At 32.8% G+C, this 13500-nt stretch overlaps 1 protein-coding gene across 2 annotated transcripts in view; it reads right to left on the reverse strand.

Annotated features, from left to right (window-relative positions):
* The window catches only part of cntn3b (contactin 3b), a 125394-nt gene that overhangs the window by 81895 nt on the left and 29999 nt on the right, over positions 1–13500 (reverse strand). For both annotated transcript variants that reach the window (XR_012408172.1, XM_679004.11), the window contains exon 4: positions 5199–5374. Coding sequence is in view for 1 of the 2 variants with exons in the window: in XM_679004.11 (XP_684096.6) it covers positions 5199–5374 (176 nt within the window). In the remaining variant the exon portion in view is untranslated. The remainder of the gene's footprint in view (positions 1–5198; positions 5375–13500) is intronic.

Below are 13500 nucleotides of genomic sequence, written 5' to 3' on the forward strand. Positions count from 1 at the left end.
GTTAACGAGCAGTTGGACAGGTGTACCTAATAAAGTGGCCGGTTAGTGTACAGTATACTGTTCACTTAGCATTTACTGTGTAATCTAAAATAATTATGTAAATTATCTGACAGTACTGTATGCTCACTTTTAGGTGAACTATCCCTTTAATGCTCTGTGATCTTACATGAACAATTTTAATAATGTACATTAAAAAAATAATAACATTCAAAATGCATTACTCTGTTTATTTATTTTATGTTAACAATGTAGTTTTTAATTAACTATAACTACCCTGACACTCAATCCACTGGTTAAACAAGTGAATAATCCCAACTGTTATAACTAGGCTTTGAATTCTAGGTCGCTTTGTGGGCGCCAGAGTTTGTCAGGTCACAAATCTGCTCTGCTGCTATTGCACCCTTGAGAAAGCTGCTCATTTCAGACTCGCCCCAGGAGAGGATTACCCCAGTACACAGCCAATAGAGAGCCACCATGGAATAAATCTCCAATGACAAATTTTACAGTTAAGCATGTATTTCAAATTGGCTTGCAAACGCAATGGGATGCAGTTTTCAGCAGCTGTCGAAAAGATAAGAAATGTCACGATGACATATTATCAAAGCCAGCGACATTATCATCCTATTAAAATCATAATTCCCCTTTGACTAACCAATGATCAATATAGGAAATAAATGTCAAGCAACTCCTGTTAACCAGTCCCCTGAAGTGAGATTCATTATCTCGTTGGTAAAGATAAGAATAGGTCTCTGAAGAGGGATGGGAGATGCTCTATGTATTTCTATGGTTGGATCAATATTTAGACGACATGAGTGCTAAGAGTCTTCACCTTCAGACAAATGAAGTCCAAGCATCTTTAGTAGACAGTAACTATCGCTGCATCCCAAATCACCTACTTATACTTTGTATAAAAGTATGTACTATTTTTGTGTATAAAATGTGCATGCTTTTGAGTGTGTAACAGAAGAGTATGTTAGCTTTAGGGCAAAATTTATTTTATTTATTTATTGTTTATTTATTTATACAGGAACAATGTACAACATGACATGTTGTGGTGGAGTTAGCTATAAAGCTAATATACACCTCAAAATCCCTGGGCATTAAGTTTTAATAGAATTAACAATATTAATTTAAATACAAAGTACAAAACACTCTTACTGTACATACACACAATGCATCAGTGAAAAAAAAAATCAAATCAATGATTACATATCATTGCTTAAGCTCATCAATAATTTACTGATCTGTTGCATTGTTACATGCCCTCTAAATCAGTGTTTCCCAACTTTGTTCCTGAAGGCACACCAACAGTACACATTATCAACTTCTTCTTAATTAAATACACCTGAAGAGACTCTAAAATCCTAAATTAATAAATAAAATGAGGGAGACATCCAAAATATGTACTGTTGGTGTGCATCCAGGAACAGGGTTGGAAAACGCTGCTCTAAATCATCGTGTGACTTTGTTCACATTTTGTTTTTCCATATTAGAGTCTATGTGAATGGAATTTACTGAAAATGGAATATTAAGTAGGGATGGGGTTTTCTTTTTGCGCATCATTCCCTCCTATTAATCTAATGATAAAAGGGACATGGTTAAGTATATTGTTGACTTTTAACTTGACTTTTGTTAGACTTTGATTGTAGAACATCAAAATAATAAAAATAAAAAAATAAAAAATTCAGTGGATTAACTTGCACAAATTATTAATTCACCTAAAGAATAACAATGTGCTGTAGCAAAATAAAGATAGTAAGTTTTGGTTTCACACAAACTTTAAACATCCTACCATATTGATGATGTGGCAGCATATTAATCTGACTTTCGTGGGTGTTTCATGCAGAAAAAAAATCTCTTCAGATGTTTGCCTAATTATGCATTTAGAAGTTAACGACCAAACACATCTTTATAAAAGTTCACATAGCTGTTGCATATGAAATATAATGCTAGAAAATAATAAGGTAACACTTTATTTTGATGGTCCCTATTGCACATTTTGTTGACTTAAATGTTGCGTTGCAACTACATGCCAATTGCTTCTCATTTGAGTATTAGTAGACTGTCTGCTTAATATCTGCTGATACTGCTCCTTCAACAGACATTAAACTGACTTTTGCAAGTACATGTCAACTTACACTAACCCTAACCCTAACATTCTACTTATAATATAATGAGAATTGGTTGGCATGTAGATGCAATGTAACTTAAAATTAATTGACAATAATTCAAACATCTTTACTTAAGTCTGCCCGCTTAACAGTCAGAGCTCTATTTTAACAATCTAGGCGCAAAGTCTAAAGCACATGAATCCACTTTTGCTATTTTAAGGATGGAAAAATATAGTTTGCGCCCTGGCACATGGTCTAACAGGGTTGTGATTATTCTATTAACAAGTTGGGTGTGTTTTGAGTACAACCTGCATCAAACCAATCAGAGCATCATCTCCGGTTCCTTTTAAGAGTCAGTTGCGTCACATCATAGCGCATTTGCAGACCATCTGCAGCACGAGGATAAAGAACGAGCCTCCTCCATTCGGCCTCTTTATTTTCTCTTTACTTTTACTCCTTACTCCTTTACTGTCGTTGAGTAAGGAAACGGTGTTGTGCGCACTCCACTGAAGACATCCATTAGCCTACATATTTATTTTTGTTTGTAAAGCGCAAAGATTTGTTTCAAAACTATTTCTAAATTCAGTTCTAATTTACAGCAAACAGATAAATGAACAATTATAACAAAGTGTGGTCAAAAAATTGTATATCCAAACACACATCTTATTCTTTTGCCCCATATGGTGATGTATACAGTACGTCACCAAAATCCGACAGGTGGACAAATCTAAACTTTTTTTTTTTTATTATTAAAACAAATATAAATATCCATATAATAAATAATGCTGCTAATAACAACATTATACAAATTCAAAAAATCCACCTGACAAGAATGCATGTATAATACTTTAAAACATTAAAAATCACTTATTTTTGTTGAAAAAGATTTAGTTTTTATTAGTTTAATTAGTTTATTAGTTTTATTTTTAAGTAAGATTTTATTCTGATATCTGTACTTTTTCCAAGTGCTTGATTTGTATATTTTGTCCACCAATCTCATCTCAAACAAACCCTCTCTGTTCTTTGAAAAGGCTTCAGATTTTTTTCTTTTTTATGCACATGCATGAGGACAGCATTTGAAACCATCCGCACAGAGGCCAGGTGGCTAGAATGGCTTTTCTCATACTTGGCGGTTTACGTTGTGGGTATTAATATGGCGAGTCAATAGGCAGCGCACAAAGATGCTGCTGAAGCTGGTGACTAATGAGAGTGAGTGATGGAGTTTGAAGTCGATGAAATGGTGCTTCACCCTGTGAAATTGTCACATTTGACAGCTCGTTTGATTGCTCTTTCTTCAGCAATGCCATGTGAATACCAAATACCATCACCAGTGCCTTTACTATATTGCTTATGTACAGCCAAACGCTCCTCCTGTTGGGTAATCCTGTCTTAAAACTCAACAATTACTATACTAGACACTATGGTATTTCAGTATCATTGAGAATCGATTTTAGTTTTTATTTAATATAAAAAAAACTGCATTTTTATTTGTATGCATTTTTCTTCGTAATTTTAGTTAAAAGTTTTCTAATTTAAAAAATAAATTGTTTTGTAGTTTTTTTGTGTAATTAAAAAATTTAAAACTGTCATTTGTGAATAATCATAAATTAAATGACAAAATAACTGTACATTTATTTATTCTCTTTCCGGCTTAGTTCCTTTATTAATCCACACAGGAATGAACTGCCAACTTATCCAGTACATGTTTTACGTAATGGATGCCCTACCAACCACAACTCAACACTGGGAAACATCCATACACTCACAGATACATTCGCACACATACACTACAGCCAATTTAGCTTATTCAATTCACCTATAGCGCATGTCTTAGGACTGTGGGGGGAAACCAGAGCACCCATAGGAAAGCCACACAAACACGGAGAGAACATGCAAACAGTGCCACCATGATGCACCAAAGTAACTATACAATTAAACAGATTTAATTCAAAGAAAATTTCAAAGAAATATGAATTATTTTATTAAAAATAATAAAAACGGAATAGACAGAAAGAATAATGAAGGGGAAAAAGCTCAATGTTACTATACTGGAGAGAGTGACATTTCAGGATTAGAATCTGTTATAGTTTTTTTATTAAATATTTAATAGTAATAAAAAAATACATTTTTATTTGCATATTTTCCTCTTCCTTTCTAAATTTAGTTAAACATGTAGTAACTTTGTTGTGTTTTTTTTGTGATTTTTGTTTGTTGTTTTTTATAATTGTCTATTTTCTTAAAAAAATTAAAAATAAATAAATAACTATATTTTAGGCAGTCATATAAAATATAACAAAAGTAATCATATATTTAAACTAATTTAATACACCTTAATCGTATTAAAAAAAATGAATTATTTTACAAAAAATGGAGTAGACAGAAATAATAAAGAAAAAAATGTCAGTATCAAGAAACTTTTAGTTTTAAATTCATATTTTAAATGAATTATTTTATTATATTTTTGATTAGTTTGATTCCTAATTGCAGCATATAAAGTTATACACTGTATAGTTTATATATTTTAAACTGTGTAGATTATATACTTTTATCTTGGAATTTGCTTAAAATGTTTGCTAAATGTTTTGGTGACAAATAAAGCAATACATTTTTATTAGCTTAGCAAAACCAAGTAAATAAATGCAGACACCAAGATGGGAAGTCTCATCTTTGATACTCATAAATGACATATCTTTAAGACATCCAGTTAACGTCATAATTATTATCCCTCCTGTATATGTTTTCACCAATTTCCATTTAACGGAAAGAAGATTTCTTTATCACATTTCTAAACATAATAGTTTTAATAAATCCTTACTAATAACTGATTTATTTTATCTTTACCATGATGATGGTACATCATATTTTACTAAATATTTTTTCAAGATACTAGTATTCAACTTAAAGTGCAATAAAAAAAATATATATATATATATATAAAAAAAAAAATAAATATATATATATGATAGAAAATAAAGTAAAAATCCCTTGCTCTCTTCAACATAATTTGGGAAATATTTGAAAAAGAAAGAAATCACATTAGGGCTAATAATTTTCTTCAACTCAACATACAGTAACTTTGCAACTTACATGCAAACTGTAGCGTAGCTCTCTGGCTGAGAATGGTTCCCCGGGTGTTGAAGGCAGTGCACTGGTAGACCCCGCTGTCTTGGTCCCGATCCAGGCCGGTAATGATCAGGTTACCTCCAGACAGGCGACGCCTCTCGTCACCACCGAGATCAATGAGCGTCCCGTTTAGAGACCATCTGGAGAGATGCAAACACAATCAGCAGTGTGGTCTCCAGAGAAGCCAACTCACCAATATTCATCACATGCATCGATCTGATGCAGCCTGCTTCATTATACAGCCAGATTCAGCATGAAACGAAGCTCATTGCTGACATTTGTTTTCCTCCTTTTGTTCTTCTGCAGTTCAGTCTGACTAACAACTGATGAAAGCCAACAAAACAGCGCTCAGGAATCTGAAATAGTTTCCAGTTGGTTACTGACCTAGAATATATGTTTAGTAGGTTGAACACATGAGTTTATTACACTTAATGGAAACAACAATAAAAGCACAAATTAATAATAATAATAATAATACTACTAATAATAATAATAATAATAATAATAATAATAATAATAATAATAATAATAATTATTATTATTATTATTATTATTATTATTATTATTATTATTATTATTATTATTATTATTATTATTATAACAATAATAACATTTTAAATGGTCATATAATAAATTTGAGAAATTAATCATACAACTAAACTTATTTCACTTCAACCTATTCATATTTAAAAGAGATGTTAATTATTTTATCAGCACAAATACAAATGGAATATTCAGGAATGATTTAATAATGTTCAAACACAAACATTTTACTCAAAATATGACATATATTGCCAAATCTAAGGTCATCACAGGTTTTGGTCTGCAGACTTTGAGTTGCTCATCTCTGTTCTAATGTGATAACAGTTCAACGCAATTTAATTTCTTTTACAGTTTTAGAGGTCCAAATACTGGATGTGACATGGATGACAATGTATTTATATATTAAAACAAGAACTTGACTTTACATCTATATCTATATGCAACAACAAACTAAACCAAAATAATTACCTCACTTTAATATTCAATAAATAACTCATCATAATATTAAATGTGAGCACTGTTTCCCTGCAACGATATGAGAACATTTAAATGGATGTTTGTTTCTCACTTGTGTCGTCACATTGGTCCTGGTCTTTACATTTTTTTATGTTGCTAAGCATAGTGAACAGTTACCGAATGGCAGTGCCAGTGTGTGTACTCTCATAGAAAACAATGTTTGAAATTCTAAGAGATTTGAGATTGCGCTCCGAGTCCTGTGTGAGATGGCCACAAATATGAAAATTGGGTCTTAAAGTGGGACTTACAATAGAGTGGGATGCATAGAGTAATTTTGCATACTTCCTGTCGATAGCAACTTTTTAAGTACCCCGTACAGGGGAATTGGAGACCCCATGTAGGCATGGGCCAGTATACAGTAAGTGATTTGTGTTGGTGCAACAAAAAGGAATAGTGTGGAACCCAGCATTTCTTACACTGTCAAATGTGATAAGTTACTTAAAGCGAGTAAACCAATTTGTCACCTTAGAATTATAAGGTTCTATCTGACATTTTGGTCAAAATTGAGTTATTGACATACTCATTAAATGACAACTTATTTACATTATGGGATGTTTTTTGTACAAGTTGTTTACATTTTAAGATTTTTATTTAAAAAACAAATGTTACACATATACTGTTTGCTATGGAATGCAAAAACTTTAAAGCTCATAATCTTAAAATCATTCAGAACGCAGATATAATCTTATAATTCCAAGGTCACGAATTCCCTTTAAAGCAAGAAGTTGACTTCACAAAAGTAATGTAAATAAACCCAATGTAACTTGGAACTGTTAGGCTGACTTTATTTTCATAATTATGCTTATTGTACTTACTTTTTTAAAGTCAACTAATTCTTTTTTTAAAGTGCCAGACTATTTTAGCACGTCTATTTTCAAATAATTACTGTAATTATTACAATATTGCATATTTGGTGCTCCATTAATTCTATAAAATCTACAATTATTGCCTGTATTGAATTAAGAAGACACACTTGAGTCTGGAAGAGTAGATTTATTTTACTTACTGTCATTTTGTTGGGAAAAAAAAAAAAAAAAAAAAAAAAAAAWTATATATATATATATATATATATATATATATATATATATAATAAATGTGTATTTAAAAAAAGTGATTAGTTTACTTTTATTTTTTTTAAGTAAGTATGATTTGCTTAATAATGAAAGTCAACTTAACAGTTCTAAGTTACAATGGGTTTACTTATATTATTTTTTGTAAAGTCAACTTGTTTCTTTTTAGGCAATTGGTTTTCTCGCTTTATATAACTAATCACTTTTTACAGTGTACAGTGTACATTATTCATTAAAAAAAATATGTTTGCTCATTGTTTAAACTACTTATTTAAAATAAGATGAAACAACACAATAAGAAAACTTAAATGTTTTATATTTTGTCCACTTGAATTTGTAAATAAACTAACATGTATATTTCATTCCTTCATGTTGTCCCAACACAAATCGATTGTGTGGAACCCAGCATTTTTTATATTCTTCCACCGGTGTGAAAAACTAACAAGTGGGCTGGACAATGCGTTTTTCAAAAGCAACTATAGACATACAACAAAGGGCAGATCTACTGCAGCTCTCCGAAGCCCATTTCTGCTGCATTATTTATTGATCTCAGTGTGGCAGTCGAGTTAATCTGACTCCTTTAGTCATCATTTGTGAGTCTAATATCATAGCCGCTATATTTGATATCATTTACCGTGACATTCGGCCTGCAGGCTTACACAGTTGATTATACTGCGAGTCTGCTTGTAAATACAGACAATGTTTGCATTTGCACAAAGCAGTCAAGTATTATATTATGACATCAAGCTAATCTAGTTTTCTAATACACTTTAGATAGCGTGATAAATCTCCAAAGCTCCTGCATCCCACATACTGTGGATAAAACGAATGAAAGAACCAGTATATTATCCTGAAAGGATCTAATATCGTCTGTGTTGATACACAAATGCCCGCGCAAAATAATGTTGTCATCTCAATGCAGATCAGTGTTTTTCAAATAGTCTACACGACTCAGATAATAATAAGACTCCTAAATAATAAGAGCTACTCTAAGTTTTATTCAAATTAAATGTTCGCATATGAGACATTGAGAAATTAAGCCACCATAAAACATTTCAATTAATATGTATTATTTTCTTTCGATAAGGGATGCTGTAAGTCATTTTTCTGGTATATACAAACTTATATGTGGATAAATTAGGAGACTACTTGGGAATTCGTGTTCTCTATACTTGATTTATAAGGTGGGTTTGAGAAAAATAGTTTTTTTTATTACATAAGGGTCTGATTTTTTTACTGATTTTTTCAGAAAATGACAGTTGGTCAAAATGTATTTCTTGTGATATAAAATCAGGGTTATTTCATCGAATAAGGATTTCTTTTTTCTTTTGAAGTATGGTATTAACATTTCATTATTTGCTCACCTTTAAGTAGTTCCAAACCTTCTGTTGAACAAGGAAAAAGCACATCCGTGTTTTCTACATTTGTTTGCTAAGATGTTTAAATATTTAATATTTTTATATTTTGTTCTGTTTTCTATAGCTCAATTCTTCATATGTTAAATATTTTATATTTGGTCTTATTTTCTATAGCTATAACTTCTATTTCTATGTCTAAAATTGGCTTTTTAACTTTATTACACTCAATAATTTAGATTCCTATCGCTATTATTATTATTTTAAGGGCAAAGACGTTTGTATAAGCATTTCGCTGCATATTGTACTGTGTATGACTGTCATGTGAGGATGCTGACAATGGATTTATGGATCCACGTGCAGTTTATTAAAGAGTAGCCATGCGGGCAATGGTCAAAAACAGGGACAAACAAGATCATGTCATCCATAGCGTAGTCAGAAGTAGGTGAATGGTTTAGACAACAGAAACAATAAACTAAGCAAAGGGCCAAATCATGGCAAGCCAAACAAGCGAAACCGCTATGTAATACTACACAGGGTAAAACAGACTCAGCAATGCACATGTAAAAGTGCAGTTTATAAATAGTCCATGAAATTAGTGAAGGTGGATGTGTGTGTGTGTGTGTGTGTGTGTGTGTGTGTGTGTGTGTGTGTGTGTGTGTGTGTGTGTGTGTGTGTGTGTGTGTGTGTGTGTGTGTGTGTGTGTGTGTGTGTGTGTGTGTGTGTGTGTGTGTGTGTTTGTGTGTGTGTGTGTGTGTGTGTGTGTGTGTGTCAATGTCTGAAACTTTGTCAGCTGCGGCAGGAGTTGTTGAGTGCGAAGGGTTCTGGGAGTTGTAGTTCAGTTCAGTGGCTGAATTGTAGTTCTCCAGCAATCTGCAAGCATTGGATCGCTGGTGATCGTGAGAATGACTGTGTATGTGACAAATTTAAATTTGAAGTTTAAATGTGAGAAAGATAAAAATTTATGTTAGTAACCAAACATCTGATTGTGCTTGAGGATTAACAATAGAATTTTCAATTTTGGGTGATAATAATAATAGTTCCTATATGAATCCATTTAAGAGTTATTATTCTTGGCTATAACCTTAGCTATTCTGTACTTGACTGCTTGTTTGAATATGTATTAGTTTATTCAGTTTAGTCTACAGGGTATTGAATGGAGCTCTCAGAGGGGAGCTACTGTACTCCAGATGAATCAATAGGCTTAGAATAATATGGAAATAGCAGTTATTGATTTCTAACACATGCAGCGAGGTGCTGTCTGAGTATTTAGGCTCAATTTCCATGATGACAAAAAATGTCATGCCAGTAATAAATAGATCATGCATTTTGTCAAAGTTTTATTCCCAATTCCTTTTATTTTGTGGAAGCATCAACAGATGTTTTCTTAGATTCAGTCAACACCTGAGTAAAATTGACCAACCAAAGAAAAGAAAATGATAAATAAAAAGTTGTATGTCTTGTTAATTTTCTAACCATCAGGTAATTAGTATCTTTAACCTTAACATGTGGATTGTTTTTAAAAAAAAAAGGCTGTTTAAAGGTAATAATGTGGTAACACTTTATTTTAATGGTCCAATTGAGTATTAGTAGACTGTCTTCTTAATATCTGTTGATATGCTCCTTCAACAGACATTTAACCGACTATAAGAAACTTTGCAAGTACATGTCAACTTACACTAACCCCAACCTAACAGTCTGCTAATAATCTAATGAGAATTAGTTGGCAGCAATATAACTTAAATTCAACAAACGGACCATCAAAATAAAGTATGAACAATAATGTTGTAAATAATTTCAATTGCACAGGCTAATAATTTTTTTTTTACCTCAACGTATTATCAGAAGTTGCGGGTTTTATTTATTTTTTTAACTGTGTATCTATTGTTAACTATAAAGTATCAATAGTCATTGACTTGCATTTTACAATATGCCACAAACATCTTGAATGACTACTCCCTTTTTGGGTTCATTGGGTGAAAAACCATATATAGTAACTTCATTGACATTGATTAAAAAAAATTTTAAAAGTAAAGAAATATATAAAGTTCAAAAGTCTTGTAATAATCCCCAGGTTTTTTTTACAATGCGTATTTCAACGATTGCTATATTAAAGGTTAAAAGATTAAAATTCTCTAACATCATACACTCTGAGCTTCAAATATTATATAATTATTTTCCATGGATTAAATATTTTTTTTTTGTATTCAGTCTTTTTTGAAATCTTACTAAAGAACAGCAATGGTCATGATCACAGCGGTAGGTTAGGTGGCAGAATTCACATATCCGGAAAGTAATTGGTGCATGAATGATCTTTTTTTTTTTTTAAAGGCTAGATGAAGAATTACAAACAATCCAGTCTCTAAGGAGCCCCTAACAAGAATCAAAAAGGCTTAGTAGTGACAGGGAGCCGAAGTATTTTCACATAATGAGTAGAGGGCCTAGGGCTTCCAGCTCTTTTCTATCCACGACCAAAAGTTCCTTGAGAAGTTTAATGGACAATTATCCTGCCTCCGCAAAACCCAACTGTCCAAGTCTCCATCAGCATCATTGTCATTATGATCCTCTCTGCTATTATTACTGGCACTATTAACATTGCCTCATCATTATTATCATTATCAACTCGATTTCTTCAGACTACATTAATAAACTGCTCAGAGGCACACCATACACCTGCTCATTAGACAAAAATCTGCACAGAAAAAAAGATGTAAAAATTGCAAAAAAAAAAAAGTAATAAATAAATAAAAAAAAAGTGTCATACAAAACTGTCAGCTCCAATTATCTCCCCCCAAAAAACGAGAAAGCAAGCAACATTCAACAAAGATCACGCTGGAGCCGAGTTAATGAGGGCCGACAGAAGAGCACCTCTGACTTTCTCTGTGTAATCTCTGCATTTTAACCAGCTCTCCTTCACATTCTCATCTCTCACGTTTGACTGCTCCGCAGACCAGGGTTCAAATCTTTACAATCTAGAAAGCATGCTAGGCAGGTTGAAAATCCTGTCAGGTTAAATGTAGGTTGGGAAAAACAGATCTGGGGCTCTTTCAAAGGATCTAAACCAGTAACACAGAGAGGCTTAAAGTGAGTAAAACTGAGTGCTTTTGATGTGTAACAATGGCAAGGTTGTAGGTTTGATTCCCCAGGAAACATAAACTGATAAATATGTATACTCTGAATGAGATGGATGTGAAACAGGACTCAGGAACAATGCTAAGGTTTATTTATTTATTTATTTATTTTTTTGCTGTCTTGTAGGATCAGTAGGACCCAGGCTCATTATTGATACGTACCCCTGTATAGATTTCCGGACAGCTCAAATTACATCCCAGGAGGCACTTTTTTTTGCAGTTTTTGTTCTTGCATAAATCCACCAGAGGCCCTAAACCCAACCGACAGTGTTTTCAAAAGTAATCAGCATGATTTTTACCATGTTTTCAGAACTTATCACGTTCTCACCCTGTTATTTACTTATTTACTTTATTTTTAGCGTTTTGTTTTACCTGCTTTCAGGAACCATTTTTACCAGACTTAAACCCCGTCATTGTGGTCAATTCCTATCTGCGTCTCAAGTCTGCAGATATACGTGGCGAGCTACCGGGAAAACTGGTTACAGCGAAAAAGCTGTTCACTCAGAGGTAGGCGTTCAGCTGGTAGCGCGAAAATAAACAAAAGCCGTCATCAGCATCAAACCAGCCCTAGCGTTCATTTTAAAGTCAAGATTAAGCCATGCGCAGCTTTGGCTACATAATTCATGCTCTCCAGACATAAATACAGGGGTACATTTTCACAATGAGCCTGTGTTGAAATTATTAGAAAGATAGATGACTTTTTGTTGTGCTTGATTAAAGCCTGAGTCACACTGTAATTTTTAATAAACCTAAATAAGTGTAGCTTGTCAGACTGCATGAACATGATCTTCATGTCACACTGTAAGATCTCATTTGTTGTAATGTCAGACTGATAGACAATTAAGATGAGCCGAACACGGAAAGCGTTCTAAAATGATACTTTAAAGCAAACATAAACAATCTGTAGAGGTAATTTTGCTCACAGCGTGCCTCAATAACAAAACCAGGGGGAAAAAATTAAATAAAAAAATTACATTTCCTTGTGGTGGTCTGAGGTTGTCACACGGATTGCATTTTCAGATTTGGCACTTCTTGTTTCTTGATGCTTGTCATAAGTGAACAAAATTTGATCGCAGTGGTCATTTAATGGCTGTCAGTAAACACTTCAATGCAATGGTTAAAGATCACAGATGTTAGCCTAGGATTCCTGAATCTTTTAATATCCCAAATTTGTCTTAGACATCAAAATTATGGTTGACATTGCACAGGGCTTAATATTATGGATGCAAAAAGCAAAAGGTATACAGTAGGCTGCTATCACTTAAAGACATGATACACAAATCTGATGAATTTTTCTTTCTTTATCTAATTCAGGACTGTGCACAAGGTTCTTGCTTAAACAAGCATTTTGGCAACATTATTTGTTTATTTATTTGCCACAAAACTGCTATTATTTAAATTCAAGTAGGGTTATATTACCTTTACAAGTTCTCTTGAAGGGTCTAAAATTACCATTTTAATTGGCTAGACTTGGCAAAAAAACTGACCTTTCGCTGCTCTGAAAACAAGTTTACCTGCATGAAAATCTTCACTCTATGAATGTTTGACAACCACAAAAGCCACTGCTGTTTTATGGCTTCAGACTGTAACAGTCACAGACGAAAAAGGCACAGAATGTCAGATACATTCACTACAGTCAAGGCTTGTTGTG

This window comes from Danio rerio, chromosome 6 (genome assembly GCF_049306965.1).
Source record: "Danio rerio strain Tuebingen ecotype United States chromosome 6, GRCz12tu, whole genome shotgun sequence".
Classification (NCBI taxonomy): Eukaryota; Metazoa; Chordata; class Actinopteri; order Cypriniformes; family Danionidae; genus Danio; species Danio rerio.